General features: G+C 40.8%; 1 protein-coding gene across 5 annotated transcripts in view; it reads left to right on the top strand.

The window, feature by feature from the left end:
• Positions 1-109: 109 nt before the first annotated feature.
• The window catches only part of vti1a (vesicle transport through interaction with t-SNAREs 1A), a 119,600-nt gene continuing 101,714 nt past the window's right edge, over positions 110-17,995 (top strand). For all 5 annotated transcript variants that reach the window (XM_056429781.1, XM_056429780.1, XM_056429783.1 and 2 more), the window contains exons 1-3: positions 110-255; positions 4,400-4,458; positions 5,319-5,429. In XM_056429781.1, the coding sequence (XP_056285756.1) occupies positions 162-255; positions 4,400-4,458; positions 5,319-5,429 (264 nt within the window). In that variant the 5' untranslated portion in view covers positions 110-161. The remainder of the gene's footprint in view (positions 256-4,399; positions 4,459-5,318; positions 5,430-17,995) is intronic.

Here is a 17,995-nt window from a genome sequence, read left to right as displayed (position 1 = left end):
TTGATTTTCAGTGGCGGAAAATAAAAATAAAGAAATGTTTCTTGCCGAGCCCGTTATACTGTGACTCAAGGAAAGGACTCCATTCGGGACTTGTTGTTATTATCGTGAGCTAACCTCAACTGTCAACCAGAAAGCCACCTGTTTTATACCTAACCCTCAACATGTCTTCAGACTTTGAAGCCTACGAGCTGGACTTTGGAACCATCACAGCAGAATTAACTAACAAAATTGGCAGAATCCCAAAACTAAGTGGAGGTAAGACAGTACAACTTAGTTAAATATTTTAGCTGGAAAGGCTGAGCTGGAGCTAGCTATCAGTTCGCTGGCATTTCTCAGCCGAGAAGGTTAGCGAATGATAAGTTGGAGTAGCCTACTGTACTTGTGTTATTTCATAAATATAACATATTGTCTTCGGGTAAAAGACGTATCGCACTCAGGTGAAACGCGTTTGTAAAAGGATGCATCACGTGTGGATGGTTGGCTTGATGGCGTGGCATATCTTTATGGATTTAGTGAATATATAAAGGTGTAAGTCTGGGCTTGATGGCAAATACAATCGTATGTTTCCTTGTAGTTGAAGTATTAATTCATTGCTTGTTTAATACCGTTATAATGTTGTGTTAAGAGGACATCAACATGTGCTTACTTGTATTATAGTCGGTAAACATCTACAAATGAATGACTAGGAAGTAGATTTGTCAGTGATTTCGTGTGGCGCACCCAATTACGATGATGAAAACGGTGCTTTCTTTTTTGAATCAATGAACATGTCTGGGAAACTGAGTTTTTGATTCACCATGACAACACAGCATCTTTATTCTTTCAGAGTTAAATTGAAATTCGTGACTAGATTATCATACGTTTAGTATTGAGTGCTGTCATTTTATTACGAGAGGTCAGATGTGTGTTTGGATGTAGGCCAGCTGACTTGTTCACAATAAATTGTTAATAAGGGCATCGAGTCTGTCCATGTGTTATTTCTGCAATGGCCCGCCATCTGCTGAATATATGATAATATAATGTGCGTGTGTCTAAAAATGAGATCGAAGGAGGATGGATAAATGAAATTATGAAACACTATGTCAGCCAAATGAGCATTCGAGTTGTATTTGCCTGAATAGAAGATGTTTTCCTTGTATTCTCCACATGGATTTACACAAATGCAGCCATGTAGGCCCCGTAGTCACGTTTCTGGTCCTGATGTAAGCTCAGAAACTACATGTTCATTACCAATGCAACCCATATCTTGTGTAGTAGCTTTTATTTTCAACTTTTTGTTAAAAATAATAGGATATTACATACAGCAGAGGTCAACAATCTGTGGTACAGTCTTTTATTATATAGTTTATTTCTTGTTCATCTATCTAACATTTTTTATATTTAGGTCACGCGTGATAATTAAAGAATTTACCAGACCAGCAGTTCATTTTAGTAGAGTAATTGCATGATACAGTAATACAGACGGCACATAATTCCTTTCCCCCAAAAAATAAAATGTGTCTCTGAAAGTGGAGCTCATGTTATATTTTCAAAATGTTGTTCCTATTGTCCTGAAACTTCAGATTCATTAGCGTCCATTGTTGGACATTCGTCATGCTGTCATGGCATATGTTTACCCAGACACTATATTGTGCCAGTGTACAGACCGGCCACTATTTACACAGATACTGCACTCCCTTATGAATCACAGTTAGTAGTGGGGCTGAAATAGTTATCAAGTTTTAATTTTTTTAAATATGTAAAAAATAAAAATGGAGAAAGAGAGCCTTTCCACGTTTCTTTATCTACAGCTGATCTTATTTCAAAAACATGCAAAGCCAAAAAGATATGATAATTATCAAGCGGACCATGGATATCGTATGATGAACTACTGTGAATGTATGCAGTGACCCGGGCTAAATTGTATTGGACACGACTGACGACTGCATGTAGGTTGTTTTCAGTTTTGACTGCTAAAAACTCCAATCCAACCCCTCCTTGGAACAGTTATCTCTCCAACTGAATACTTCTGGTTTGGAATTGACATCTTTGAAGATTCATGGCAGCCCATACCATAGTGTAATTACCTTCGCGTTGAAAATGCGGAAGGTTATGTTTTGATCGCCGTGTATTTATTTGTATGCGTGTTACTCGCATAACTCAAAAAGTATTAAACAGAATCGCATGAAATTTGGTGGGATGATTGGTTATTATCCGGGGACCATTTGATTAGATTTTGGGATCGATCGGGTCAAAGGTCAAGGTCATGAAAAGGTCAAAATCTTCTTTTTACCATATTTTTTATCCAATTGGCATGCAACTAATGCCAACATGTGGCTGCGGCGAAGGTATGCGCTCTACCGAGTGCCCGTTCTAGTTCCACATTGCGTCTGTCCGCCATCTGTAGACTGTGTCAGAGTAATCCCATATGCATATGCACAAAGCCAGGCAAACGCATTAGAACCATAAGTAGTTGTTCAATGTCTTCTGCCACTAACATAATAGTTTACAGTTTAATTTCAATTCCCTTCCGTCTCATTACGGGTTTTCTTCTTTCCTCTCATTTTCTTTTTTGTTTCACAGCCCTCCATTTAATACATTAATATAAGTGTAGACAAAAGGCTTTTGTCATTGCTGTTGTTTGTATCTCTACATTTCACATAATTGCTAATAATGGGCAGGGCATGTGGAAAGAAGGCCCTTGACTGTCTTCATTTATGTAACAATCAAATGCATGCGTTTTTTATATATTTATTTGTTACCATCCCCCAAAAACTAATGTTTAAGGACTATTTGAATATGAATCCAATTACATGTTAGGCCTTCTTCCATGAAACATAAATGTCATCTTTTCACCTTTGAGTGTTTAAGGAAAGAAATTGCCTGTCGAACTAAAATGAAATTTAATATAAATGAATAAATATAAACACATATATATATATTCCAAGCCATACTTTTTCTTTTTTTGCCTTATTTCTGTGTACACAACTTCTCATCTGTAAATATCCATGTATATTTCACAGCTTTCTAGAGTTTGAAGAGAGCGAGAGAGCTCCTTCTCACCTTTCAGCCTCTGGCTGTTTACTGTGTAGGCTGTGAGGTTGGACACATGTTTTAAAAATGAATTTGAGGACTGGCAAAAGTTGGTGTTGGCCGATGGTGCCTGAGAAATGAAAATGTTGATGCTATTGCAGCCTTGTGATGAAGTGTAGACAACATATCTGAAATTCTGCTAACTTGAAATAAATACTTGAACACAATATTGCAGTAAGACTAAGCTGTGGAAGTGACACAATAAAGTACACTTAAACCACGCAATATACATAGTAAATATGGTCTTTTTTGTTGATGCTGTCGTTACACACTATTGTTGATGAGCTGCCTGCAGCTGTATCAAATTAAAATCATTCAATCTTATCTTTATCTTTGTAAGCTTTGACTCGCAGTGACATTCCAATGTTGCAGTTTGACTGACGTCCTGTTGCTGTGTTTTAAATCTGTTTTATGTTTACTAACTTCTGAACCAGTTTAAAATGCTGATTTAGTTTGCTATGTGTGTATATATGTGTATATATATATATATATATTATCTTTACACATACACAGCCAACTAAATCAGTGTTTTTAACTGGTTCCTATCCATATGTCTCAAAGCAAGCAATTTCAAACATTTGAGAGTTTGTAACCCGTCAACATTTTAAAAAATTTCTTCGCATATGGCTTCAACCATGACTTTGTAATTAATCCGACTCTACCTAAAATGCTGTTATTCAAAATGTTTTCATTTATTTCAAAATGTTTGCAATGTTCTCTTCTTTTCTCTCCATTACGTTATGTTGTGTGAATGCTGCTCGTTCCACACGTTCTATGATGCCTGATCGCTGAACTACCGGACCACACTTCTGCATTTTTGTGGCAAAGCTCTAATTTCAGAACAAAGACCAGTTCTTATATTTACAGGAACGAAGTCGGTCGTGTTGCTGCCTCAAAATAACGATGAGATGCACTGTGGCTGAGGTGCTTGTTTGGAACTCTCTCAAGTCATAATGAGTTTCAACGGGTGATGTGGAAGAGGTGCAGAACGGTGCGTTAGTCATTCTGAGTGGGACTCATACTCCTGGCAAGTGAGCAAAGCTGACACCTCCCTTCCCTTTGAGTTGGCACGAGGTGTCTCACCGCTCCTCAACAGAAACCAACAAAGGCCTCATAGACGCCAATAACTAAGAGACATCAAATGTTGGCTCGTGGTGTAGAGAGGATGTGTAAATATATCTTCAAATGTGTCTCCGTGTGTTGTTTTCTCCCGGTCTTTCTTTCTCTCTCCTGCTCTCTTCCCCCGTTGCGGGGGAGTTAGGTTGTTGTCATGAAGCGCCGTTCCTCTGTCGGCTGATCAATATGTTTCTGTTCTCTTCTCTTTCAGAGGATAAGACGCAGCTGGTTCTAAATGTCGACAAACAGCTTGAAGAAGTCAGAGAGTTGGTATGCCTTTGATCAGTAATTTTCTCCTCTTCCCATTTCCTAAATAATGAATTTGTGGAAAGAGGGCGGGGACACTTTTCACTGGCACCAGACAACAGCACCTGTATTATCCTGGTGGTGACATGACATGCAGACACACACACACACACACACACACAAACAAAAACACACACACCTCACATGGCGGAAAGGCGGCTTCCTCCTCACATGGTTACTTTCCAGTAATCTGCTTTTAAGTGACACCCCTATGACACATTTCAAGCTATTATCTTGGGGCTGGAGTCTTCATGTTGCTGTTTAAAAATGAGCGAAGTCACCTGACAGAGACAAATTGTCGTTGCAGTTGTCTTGTTATGTCACAGTGATTAGTTTCCTCCAAATCCGCCACAGAGAGACCTGTCTAGCCATGCATCAAATGTACTTTTACTTCATTCCCTGTGACATTGTTGAGCCCGTGCATGTCGCCGCTCATATTTGATTGTGTATTTATTTACGGAACAGCCTTCCTCCTTCGCAACTTTTATCACGGCGGAGCGACGCGAGCGGGAGCCGTTTCCTTGTTACGATCAACATGGAACATAATAAAGTTAATGCCGCTGAAGTTACTCATTTCAGAAAGTTGTCACAATTTCTATCTTGTGCTGATTTTTGACATAGACCGCAAAGGCTCACCTTTTGTGAGATTTAGAAAAACAACATTAACAGAAATATATTGATGGCAAGAGAATGATCATATGAGGATAGGATCTGTTCATTATGTGATGTATTATATTCCAAGTTAAGTTTATATATATATATTATATACAGTATATATTTATTATGGTGTTTGTTAAATGAACTGGATCAACTGCTGGTTTCAGCTGGAGCAGATGGACCTGGAGGTGCGGGAGATCCCCATCCAGAGCCGAGCCATGTTCAACAGCAGACTGAAGAGCTACAAGCAGGAGATAGAGAAGCTTGAGAAAGACTTTGTAAGTACAACACCTTGTTAATTATTTCTTAATGGTTACTTGAATTTTACAAACACAAAAACATCAGCATTTAAAAAATTCTCTTTAACGTGTGGCTTTGAAAAATGTGCATCTATATATATATATATATATATCAATAAAGTGATGTAAATGTGTAATTATTTAATATAATTCCAATGCTTGCTGTTATTTGTTATAGTTTTTGTAGCTCTTCCTAAAAGTATCTTTCGTTACATTTTTGTCTTTACCTTGCAAACATATGTATCTCTAATGGTATCATTATTGTTTTGTTTTGCCGGTGCTTACAACACGATAATAAACCCGTCGTGTAAATGCAACTGACCTTGAGCTCAAGAGCAGGCGAGTCCTTCCACGAATCAAATGTGATGTGAAAAAGATCCACAACCTTAGAGTGGTTGCGAAAAATGCTCATATTGGATAGTTGCAGTATTTAACTATGTTTTTAATATGGTTCCAATTATGTTTTGTTACTTTTTTGTGGGCATTTTGGGATTGTAATCGACAAACCTTTCTAAAAACCTTAAAATGAATTGAAGGTGGTGCTTTCCGCTCAAAGGAGAACTTGATTAGAGTATTTATTGTTGGGTAGCTAATGCTAGTACAAAACTTGTCATTAAAATACACAATTTAAGAGTGCTTGTCTTCCACGTAAAGTGTAACATCTTTTTTTGTGACTAAATTAAATAAAAATGGTATAAATTACATCTAAAATAAAACAGAATTATTCTTGGAAAAACTGGATATTTTGTATGTTGTTATCAAAAACGATGATGACATAATTCTCTCCTTAATATCTTGTTCTACCACCGCCTATGCGTGAACCGGCCACTGAGAAACAAAACCAATCTGTATTAGAACTTAATCAACACCTCAAACACCTGCTTGAAACCCTCTATCATTCATCACAACATAACAAAACTAGAATGGGCACTCGGTAGAGCGCATACCTTCGCATATCACAAGATTGGGCATTGAATTATGAACATTTTGGCATTAGTTGCATGCCAATTGGATACAAATTGACCGTGCTATGGTAAAAAGAAGATTTTGACCTTTCCATGACCATGACCTTTGACCCGATTGATCCCAAAATCTAATCAAATGGTCCCCGGATAATAACCAATCATCCCACCAAATTTCATGCGATTCGGTTTAAAATGTTTTTTGTTATGCGAGGAACAAATAAATAAATACACGGCGATCAAAACATAACCTTCCGCATTTTCAATGCGAAGGTAAAAAAAGATATAACATTTCCCCCAAATCGATCATTGCAGAACAAACAAGTAAACATGCACTAACAATCCATTTGGATGGAGATATCATGTGCGAGTGATCTGTGAGAACACCACGGAGATCACAGGAGGAGATCTCTGTGCCAAGGCAGTTTACTTTCCTCGCCACGGGCATTTAATTGGCTGACGATTAATCTTGAACTTTTCTCCTCCCCAGCCTTACCGTGCTTAATCGCAAAGCAGTTAACGCCCGCTGAGGCCGATATCGGTGCACGTTTTCCCATTACTTGAATTTGTATGCCTGTCTTCGGCGCTCATGCGGCTAAATTAGTTTTCTTTCACCAGGGAAAAGTACGAATGTCCTCCATCCACTTTATAAAACAAAATGTGACGTGTATATTCATACTTCTTCACTGCATACTTATGTGTCAAGGGCCTAGATAGTGAAATACAAGCGGAGGGTAGCAGTTAGTCCTTGTGGATGAAGATTGTTGTTGTGCTTGTAACTGACAGTCATCTTCATTTCTACACCTCTGTGTGCGGTGTGGTCAGATCAGTGTGCATTTAAACCAGGATCACCCACCTCACGCGGTAACATCTAGTATTTCCGGTCTCCCATAAATCTGATGCAAGTGTTCAGTGGGCGAGAACCTCAGCCCCCTCAGATGTGCCTCAGATGTGTCAAATGCTATAGCCGAGCTCAGCCTCTCACTTCCTGCAGGCCCAGGGAGGACATGACACTCGGCTCGAGAGGCGTCTAGTGGAAAAAAGGCAATCTCCTTTCTTTTTAATGTAAAAAGCACCGGCTTTGTTGTGCTTTCCGTGGATATCAAGGCCTTTCCACTCCCTCACTACCCAATCTTCCCCCGACCCCACCCCCTGCTGGTCTCCCACGGGTGTCTCCCCCCTTAACCTGCTCTCTCATCCTCCCATTCACCCGTGGTTTGAAGTCTTCCTGCCACCGGTGTGCCAGCTTGAGACCTCATTCCTGCTCCTTTCCAGACAGGGCCAGAGTCGACCCCAGTAACCCAGCCATTTCATCCAGGAAGACGACTTATCAAACGGGCATCCCGAAGGTGTATATATGAGATGTAGCTTTGTTGGCTTGGTTGACGGCTTCATTGCGATAATAGAGGGGACAGTAGGGGTCTTAAAGGTGCTGGGTCGTGGCAAACGGGAAATGCGGCACCTGAAGGGGATGCTGGCCTGAGGCCCCCCAAAGAAAGACTAAGTAAGAGTGTAAAAAAACAAAAGAGAACAATAAAAATCCTATTTGATTGAGTCGGCGTGTTCTGGTCAGGGGAAGCAGGATGGCGTGGCTCTTAGCGGTGGCTTTGATCAGGGAGAGAAGAGGTAAGCTTAATTTAATGAAATCTATCAGGTAAACAGAGCCACCGGCCTCAAAGGGCCGCGCTCGGTCCATCGCAGTGGGGGAGGTGGGGGTCCGCTGACGTCTGCTGTGTCTCGCAAAACACAATCCACTTTTGAGGATGTGACTCAAATGATGTACCGTGCTAATTGTAAAACGCGCGGCGCCTCTGACATGGGCGCAACGAGGTGTCAGTCATAAACTGTCATAAAGCAACGCAGGCTCAGAGATTTAGATGAAACTTGTCAGGACACCTTTTTTATTTTGTATATCAAAGCCTTTTCTTTCTTGCTATTTTCAAAGGTGTCCCATGTTGTATTGTTAGGTCTGTGCTCGAATATGTTTAATATAGAGCGAAACATGTTTGTCTTGCACATATTTCAGTGAACCTGCAGTTAAGGGTTTGTCTTAATGGATTTAAAATATCTTGGGATCATCGGTAAAGCAGAGTTACAACAACTGTGTCCAACCTTGTGACGTTCCTGTTTCTTAACCCTCCTGTTACCTTTAGGGTCAATTTGACCCCATTCAATGTTTAACGTCGGTGTTCTTTCGGGTCAATTTGACCCCAGGCTGTTTTTCACTGTGTCAAACATATAAGAAATATCAACTTTTATTATATATTTAAATGGCTATTTAGGTAGTCAACAAACAAACATAAAGTACCTCACACTTAAACTTGGAAAACAATATTAATTCTAATAATTTTCTGGAGGTTTTAATTGCTGGGGTCAAATTGACCCCAAGGGTAAAATATGTTAGTAAATATAAAGGTAACAGGAGGGTTAAACATTGAATGGGGTCAAATTGACCCGAAGGTAACAGGAGGGTTAAGGAACACGAGTCACACATATAGAAGGTGCATCTCTATATTCACTCCACATTAGTTCCAAACAAGTCACAGCACTCTTGAATACTTCATAAAGTTAATCCAGTTAATCTGAGTCATATTTTTTTAAAAATACTTAGTGTTTTTTAAGGGTCTCTTTTATATTGTGACTTTTTTCCTCATCAGCATACCTCACACTTGTGCTTGTTGCCGTGGTTGTTCATCTCTTATTGCAGCAGATGGCGGTATTGCTCTAATAATTTTCTTCTACCTACAAGACACGGACAATATGGGCCACATTTCCCAATTACTCTGCCTTTCTGATGTGTGAGTGGCCTTGCTATGATAAATCCTTCCACTTATTAGTCGGCCTGACCTTTTCCTTTATGCTTTGTAAAGGAGATTGAAAATATTGTGACCAGACATGTCCTTGTGGCAAAAACCCATCTAATACAAAGTGCATTATAGGAGTTTAACTTTACATATTTTCTTGAGTTCATCTCTGCCCAGTCAAGCACAGAAAGTTAATTATTTAAGCACAATTTGAAAAAAATATTCTCTTCTTATAGGAAAGTGTAATGCCTTTTATAGTATCATGTAAACATTTCATCCTGTAACTCTCCCAATTAATCTTTCTGACATCAAGCGCTGCTGCTGGTGTGTCCCCTCCCTGTGTTTAAGGTGTTAGATATTGTCTTTATTTAGTTTTCTAAAGCTAGAACACTTCTGGTCCACATGTTGGAGGCTTTGTGTTCAACACCTTGACTCTGATAAAGGTATGTTGGTCGTCATTAAATAACAAGCTCTGACAGGTTTTATTGCTGAATACATTTTCCTGTCATTAAGTGGATATGGGTGTCAATAACGGTCAAGGCAGTTTTGTTGATATAATAAGAGCCGATATGTTGCTTTGGGTGTTTCTTTAGTGTTAATTAATTTAGTTGGATCGACCGCATTTCAGTCTGTATAGAAAGCGATTGTTGATTAGTCATAATATACTGTATAGTACTTCATCAACTGTCACTAATGTGTCATTAATGATCAAACAGATTTTTAAATACATATAACTACCCAGTATTTATATAAGGTATGCAAGTTATTACAAGATGGGACAAATAGGATGCGGACAACTTTCTGTCGTCACCTGCAGTACAGCGCTTCTCTTTTTCTAAGCAAGGGTTGAAAATTATTTTCTTCTTTCCATTCCGAGCTTCATTTATTCCATTATGGATATTGGAATAGTTGATGTTTGTGATTTTTGATATAGAAAATGTATCCAACTTCCACAGGGATAAAACCATGCCTTCCAACTTTCTGATTGTTCTTTTTGCGCTTTTGTTTTGAGTCACAGTCACGGTCAAGTGTGACGTCCAGACTGTCCTTCCTTTTATTAATGTCTGCTCAGAGAGATAATTAATGCATTTCCAAAGATTCAGCCAACCTTGGATTATTGAACAGTTTATTTGCCAGGTGCACAGAGGTGAATGGAAAGAAAACGCTGTTGGTGCGTCCTGTTTTCTTGTACCTGGATATATGATTTTCACAGTGACCTTCTAGAGATGATTTAACTTTCAATTGCCACAAACATTGAGTCCTGTATTTATTGAAATAATACTTTTAACTTTTTAAGGGCAACTCGTAAAGGTGGAGAATTTATGCGACTGATATGAGTTGGTACAATTAAGATCAGTGTTTTTACGGAGTGTGTCAAATGTGAATATGCCTCCAACAAGGCCGAGGCATACTAATGTAAGTCATTTATTTGGTCCTCTAGTATCAGAATTAATTGTTTTGTTGTAGAAAAAACTAATGAATGACTCTTGACTTTACAAAACACAGCCCAGACTTCATCTTTTAGTTTTCAGTAAGAAGGCTATCAGAAGTTTTCCAGAAGCCTCTTTTCCTGTTTCCAAACCCCAGAGCTATTATAGTCGCCTCTGCATCTGAAGGTCATCCACGATCCGTTCATCTCTTTGCAGTGAATTAACATTTTTGCAGGGTTCTTGAAATGCCACATACAATATAAGGTGTTGCGTCTGTGTGCATGCTTTCGGTTCTAGGTTGCAGTCTCCTGTGTGAAGCGTTATTTACTCTTCACTTTAGATATTTAGAGAGCACACCCCAAAGAGAACCAAATAAAAGAAGACGAGGCTGCTCTTCAATTAGTCACTGTATGAATTGTATGGACACGTTTGTTTGAATTAGCGGTCACGGACAATTCAAGGTTGCGGAGACGATCCAACTTTGGCCGATAGCAGCCATAAACTCATTATGTTTCGGCACAAACGCGGAAAGAAAAGTTTGCAACGTCCTTTATCAGAAAGTTCTGCATTTTCTTTAAGGAGCTCCAAAATCAATGCTATTTTGTATGTATTTCTTTAAACCAGATGCTGATAATTATGTTGAGATTTTAGGTTTTGATGGGAGATTTTCAGACCACTGTACTTCCCACAGTCTAAGCGCACGTGTTTGATAAATTAGCATCGTTGTAATCCGTCTTGAAGGGCTCTCGCTGTTTGCCCCCCGTCCTCGCTCTGGTGACTCCTCCAAGCAGGATGTTAGACACTTTAAATCGCCTTAGGTTGCCTTGGCTTATTGTTCTGATTAAACACAGAGGAGTGAAGGCAGATTGACTCTTTTCGTGGTTTGTTGCTTCACAACCCGTCAACGACGGCACGTTGTAATCACTGGGAACTCGTTTTAAAAGGACTCTGCCAATTGACGGATTTCCCCCCATATATTTTCTCCGAGTGCAGATTTAAGATGTAAACAAATAGATCTTCTGCTCTACTTATGAATTATGTCTTTCATTCGGAAGTTGTGTTTTGCACTGTGTCTTCCTCGAGCCCTTTGTGGATTTGTGGCATTGGAGGCTTTTCCATGTCGTCTTTATGGACACGAAGATGGGATTCATTTGCGGATTAAGCCTTTTGTCGCTCGCGTTGTCATTTCTTCGCGGGTTTGATGGTGTAATGACGGCGTCGGGTCACGTCTGGGTTGAAGGACAGCGTCACAATGAGGACAAAAGGATGCGTTGTCCCGAAGTTCCGTGTTCGTGTTTCACGATCGGAATATATGTGAGCGAGACACGAGCCAGAATATCACGACGGGCATGAGTTCTCCGATTATCTTTGTTACTTTAAAACATATGTGTTGCGTGACTTAACCAGTTGTATTGATGGTTGATTGACATGTCCCTCAAGCTGAAAATGGCCCTTTTGGCAAAATCCGGGTGGTCACTCATGACCTGAAAAGCACGTCAATGCCGTCAATCACATGCGATGAGCATCAATAGGGATATACAATCGTCATAACTCCATTTTCCACAGCTACTATACAAATGCATTGTCAAATATTCTAATTTAATGACACTATTAATGACCACAAGTAGAATTATAGAGACTAAAACCACGCTATAAAAGCACTTACCCGTATTTTGCCCAGACCTGATTTTAAAGTTAGGAGAAATCTGACTGCAAAGTCTTCACAAATATAATACGCTAGCAAACCATTTTTAGGAATATGATAAGTGTCCCAGACGAAGGAGTGGGAATACATTTTGAGGACATTTGCTTTACTGTCATCCTGATGAGTTTCATGGTCATTAACAAGATGGGTTCGGAAATCGCACGGCACATCATTTGTAAGCAGATCACCCCCGACTCCCTCTCCATCTCTTTATGTTAACACTTGTCTGTATGGGCGAGGTATCTGCATTGTGCCTGGAGCACAGGTTTTGTTTGGCAGTGTGCAAATTCGGCCGTTATCCTTCCACGCGATCGTTTCCTCTCTCGCTTATCTCTCCTGGCCCCTCCAAAGTCGCCGTGCTTCCACACACACTGACAGCGATCAGGATGGCTTTCAGACGCTCGTCTGGCGGAGGAGTCTGCCGCGAAGCGGAGGCCCTCCCGGGTCCCCTCGCTGTCCTCGGGGCTTGTGTGATTGAGTGACTGGAGTGAGTGGGGGCCAAAGATAATAAGGGGGGGGGGGATATAAAGACACGGGGCGATGATGTGATAACAACCCCCGTCCTCCTCCTTCCTCGGCTCCCTCTTTTTACACCCCTTTCCACCTCCCCATCACTTTTCCCTCTGTTCTTCTTTCGGTCCTACCCCCGGTTCCCTTGCACCGAGCCTGTCCCACGCAGAGCTGTAAACCAGAAGTGACATGTGACACCCACTCCCCAGTGATGTGCTGACAAGCGGGTACTAGAATAGGTGACAATGTGTTCTCTTTTTTTGTTGTTGCCAGACTGGCTTAAGTATGGCGAAGGCATTCATGAAGTATTTATGAAATATATTATGAATCATTGGGTCTGAGTTTTTCTTTTCTTTTCTTCTTCTGTATTTTCGGCAGTGGCATTTGCTTTTTAATAAGTCAGCCTTGGAGAAGGCGAGTGAGGAAAGGGGTAAATAGAGGAAGGACTCTTTACATTGCATCTTTACTGGCGGTTCTTTATCGTTAAGGCTTCATGTTTACACATGTTTTAACCCCATGCTCGCACATGCGGGACACACAATTAAACTTAGTTTCTACCTCTCATCCTAAGTGTTTCGAATGAGGGAGCGTGTCAGAAAGAAAGGGAACGTGTTTTTGCTCTCAGCGGCCAACAATTTTGCCCTTTTTTTCTGGTGTTTTTGAAGCCTGCAGTGGAGTCTGGCTGTGGCCTTGATCAGAATTACATTGTGGAAGATGAATTAGGGTTTCTTTTTCAATTATCCCAGAGGTTGGCCACCATTATAGCGTCAGCCCGCTCTGCAGTGAGACTAAACTCTTTATTTCGGTTCCCATCATTACCAGAGAGCACTTTGCATCCTCAAACTTTTTCTACATTTTGTCTTTGTACATTTTTATTTCAGAAGTGATCTGTTTCACATAACACATTCTCTGCTTTAAGTGCTTGTACCAAATGGCCAAGAATCCTCATTATGAAAAAAAATATTTTAGCCATTTCAAATAGCTCATTAAATAGATGTGATTCGTGTACTTTTTACTTCAGTTTTTATATATTCTGCTGCTTTTTCTTTTGAACAACAAACATACTTATTCCTGTGATGATTATAGTGTGTTCTCTTCTGTATACTTTGTTTGTTTTATTCAGATGTGTAATCAAGTCTTCTCCGGAGCCTACGGTTGGTAATTTCCCCTCAAAAAATGTAGCTACTTTTTAAAATTCCAGTACAAAACCTGCAGACTCCCGGGAAACTGGTAAGTGTATTGGGAAGTTCAGGAGGGCACATGTTGGAAGGGCTTTGGAAGGGGGCCTTACTGGCCTCATCAGCATTTGAATGTGTTCTGGCTACTGAAATAACAAAGTTTACATAAATATATAGAGATAATGATCTGGCTAAGTCCCTATATGTGCTGCTGTATTCTTATGCTAATGATCCAGCTATTCAGCGCCGACAATGGTCACATTACAAGTAACGGCAAAGCACTGAAGGAGACGGTCTTCTGTGCGTGTCCACTGACGGACACGCACATGCTCAGCAGGCCCGACTCCTCTCCCTTTGTGTCTAGGTTTTTTTTCATTACATTTTTCAATTTTAGATAACACTCCAAGAATAGACATCAAACGAAAATGAATCATAAATGGAGGTCAGGAGTGAAACTCTTTCCAAAGCAGAGAAAGGGTTAAAAGTGAAGGTATTTCTTTCTTTAAAAAAAAGTGGGAAGACTTGATAGGAGACGAGCTCTTCTCAGCAGAGGGTTCACTGAACCATATGTAGGTAGCCACAGGCTAATGGGCCGGTTGGTCCCTGGCTTGCCAGGTATCCTGCATTGCACATCTTCGAACCCTCCCCCCCCCCCCCCCTTCCTCCTCCACACACACTTTCTCTCTCCTCGTCATCCTCCAACTCCCACCTTCACTCTGTGAAAATCCCTCCTCCACTTTCCTCTAATCTCACCTTTTTCTCTGGTGCTGACCCGGGGAGGCCCACTTTATTCCCCACTGCACGCCAGAAGCCAGCGTTGTGATCGGAGCCCGAGCCCCTATGCTGGTTCCCCCTTTCCTTTCCTCTCTCCTTGCCCTGGCTGCCCGCCTCCCCGACGGCTCTGCTCTATTGATTTACTCCTCCAACCAATGCTGTCTGTCTCTGTTTTGCACCTCGGTCCCTCATCTCTATAACCCTCCCTTTTCCCCCATTTCCCCTCTTTCCCTCTCTTCTTTCTTTCCTTCCTTCCTTCCTTCTTTCTTTCTTTCCTTCTTTCTTTCTTTCTTTTTGTCCTCTCCGACACAACCATGGGCTATGAGAGAAAAGCTGACGGAACACGGGAGACGGAGGCAACGAGAGATGGAAGGATGGGGGTGTGGGAGGGGAAACGGGGCCTTTGATTTTCCATTAGAAGAGCTTCCATATTTTAATATTGGGTTTAATCGGGCCCTCATGCCTTAAAGAAATAACCATTGAGAGATGATCCCTCGGCCTTCAAAAAGTATATGGCGCTTCTTCAATCAAAGCCCTCCGTGAATTTGCTCTTTTGTTTGGAGTTCACTTGCAATCCCCCCCCCTCTCTTCTCTTGCCGCCTCTCGGCCTCTCGCTTTGTGGGTACAGTCGTTAGGCTTATTGACTGATCTCGGCTGTACTTAGCAATAGAAATGACTTTGACAGGGAAATACACCGCCGGTATCACAGAGGTACAAGCATGAAAGGCCTCCGATCAGAATATCGCATTCTTTCACCAGCAAACGGAGAGGAATATATCCCTCAGATGAAATCGCATTTACTCGTGACGTAGTATTACATCTTTTTTTTTATAGATTCAGTAATAATGTGAAAATAGCAATTTGCATACTGAAAAATAAATCAATAATTAAACAAATACACATTATTTTTTTTCGCAGTTGCCCCTGACCTTGTCAGTTATTTTTAATGACAATAGATCTCGATAAAACGGATACACCGTCACCCTAAAAGAAGTCTCGTCACCTCGTGCCGGTTTAGATGCGTCGCGGGTTCATTTATTACCTCGTCTCGGTTGATCATTCACCTTTTTTTATTTCTGTTTTTCGACAACCGCTTCTCTGAGACTCCTTCAGGTTTTTTTTCCTGGACGTGGAACACAATACTGCATCGTGGAAGCCACCAAAGCACCGACCTGTGAGCTAATGAGAGGCCCCACGCTGTTATCTAAGGCGCTGGCAGCAGCGGCTACCACTGCTGCACTTCTATGAGGGGAGAGAACACACACCAGGCTACCGCTCACATATGTTGTGCGCGCACGTTCTCTAAAGGAGGTTTCCCCGGGATGCAAAGGCTCGTAGAAAGCCTCCGTCGTGCACACAGTGGACCCCGTGCACTCGCACAAAGACACACACCAGTCAGAAGTGGGGGATTCGATGGCACCAAAGACCACAATGAAACAAAGGCACAAATGACGCCCTCCTGTGACAATCCCAATTGTAGCTCCTTGCCTTTGTCTGATAATATATCAAATGCATTTACTAAGAGCATTTACTTAATTGAACAGCCTCTCCCAATTTGTTTGTTCTAAAGGAGAGTGGAAGACACTAAACAAAAATATGTGTTTTTTTTTCTTCTTTCTTCTTTGTGCTGTGTGTGTGTGTGTGTGTGTGTGTGTGTGTGTTCAGCCCCCTGCCAAGCAGAGATACATTATTTAAGATGCTGTTGTGATACTTGCGCCTGCTTAAAGGTCTCGGCTTCCTTTTAACGCCATGCCGCATCGGTCCACCTCTGCCCCCACTTATGGGGGGAACCAGAGTGGGACCCGCTGGTACTGGTCCACACATCACCTGGGAAAATATCACAGCAGGGGGGGGAAAAGGAAGTGATATCGATAACCTTTGAGTTTTGCACACATTCTTGTGAAGATAAAGACATTTTAGGACCCAACTTTATTGTCATTTCATTGCTGACTTTCGTGTGTTCAGTTTTTACAAGATATTTAAGGTTATCAAACATATTTCTGGTTAATTTGTGTTTTTATGCCTACCTGAAAGTCATTATTAAAAGAGCGTTTTGATATTTTTTCACATTCATTGAGCAGCTCGAACGTTTCGGAAATAATCGGGTCAATGCCAATGTCATGGAGCTGAATATAAGTGTCATTGGGTCTAATCTTGGAAATGTCAAGCTGTTCTACTGGTGCAACAGCCTCTAATGGAACGTAGTATTGTAAATTGAATATGGTTAATTACTCTTCACAGTGTGTGCAGGGCGAAAAGGAAAAGCTTGGTAAAGTGGAGGGAAAAGGCATTTGCAGAGGAACTTCAGGGCCCCTCATTACACTCTGCCCCTGGGTATTTTTACGCCTTTTATTTCCCATATAATGAACAGGTTTTTTTTGCTTTTCCAGGCGCCACAATTATTCGTGCTTGTCCTCGTGTCACCTGCTGAATTGGGTGAAAAGCAAGGAGGAGACTTGGAGGGCATTGAAATGTGTATGTGAATCTCAGTTTCTTTTGATTAATGTTATTGGACATTTCTTTTTGGAGACGGGGAACTATTCTTTTACATTTCAAAGATCGTTATTGTCGGCTGCTTGAAATCAGGAAAGGTCATTTATTTTACGATCATCAATACAATTTTTTAAGATTGACTTTCTTTTTCCTGGACAATATGCATGCCCATCTACTAGAAAGAAATTGCGCACAAAGGAAATATCCATAAATTTGCTATAATTGAATAAATATCATTTTCTGCTCAGAGGATCATGCCAAACTGATTAGCATATCTGATATGAATTGTTATGCATGCATATGTAATTACATTTTGATGGGTAAAAAGACTAGCTGTTTTTTTCCATCTGCTCTCCACGTCAACAGAGGTACAACGTGTGTTTTTGACAGGACACCAGCACCTCCATCGCTGCTTTTGACGGGATGAGTGGAGTTTTAAAGGCAGGCCACTTTGCATAAAGTTAAGATGTACCTTTGTACTTTTCTTGTGTGCTTCTGGGAATAGAAGCAAATTCTTACCCAAGATTTAAAAAAGTGACAAAAGACAGACCTTTCAAAAGGATTATAAAAAAGATCTGTTTTTTTTTTACTCCTCTGAGCAATAAGGTATCTTCTGAAGCGCTCATTTTTTTTAAAGATTACAAAGCCTGATTAGTTGGTTTCGTCTTAAGATGTGGAGCTCGGTCTCT

The sequence above is a fragment of the Pseudoliparis swirei genome, chromosome 13 (genome assembly GCF_029220125.1).
Source record: "Pseudoliparis swirei isolate HS2019 ecotype Mariana Trench chromosome 13, NWPU_hadal_v1, whole genome shotgun sequence".
In the NCBI taxonomy this organism is placed as follows: domain Eukaryota; kingdom Metazoa; phylum Chordata; class Actinopteri; order Perciformes; family Liparidae; genus Pseudoliparis; species Pseudoliparis swirei.
Note: the sequence above shows the minus strand (reverse complement) of the source record. Positions and strands in the feature narration are given on the sequence as shown.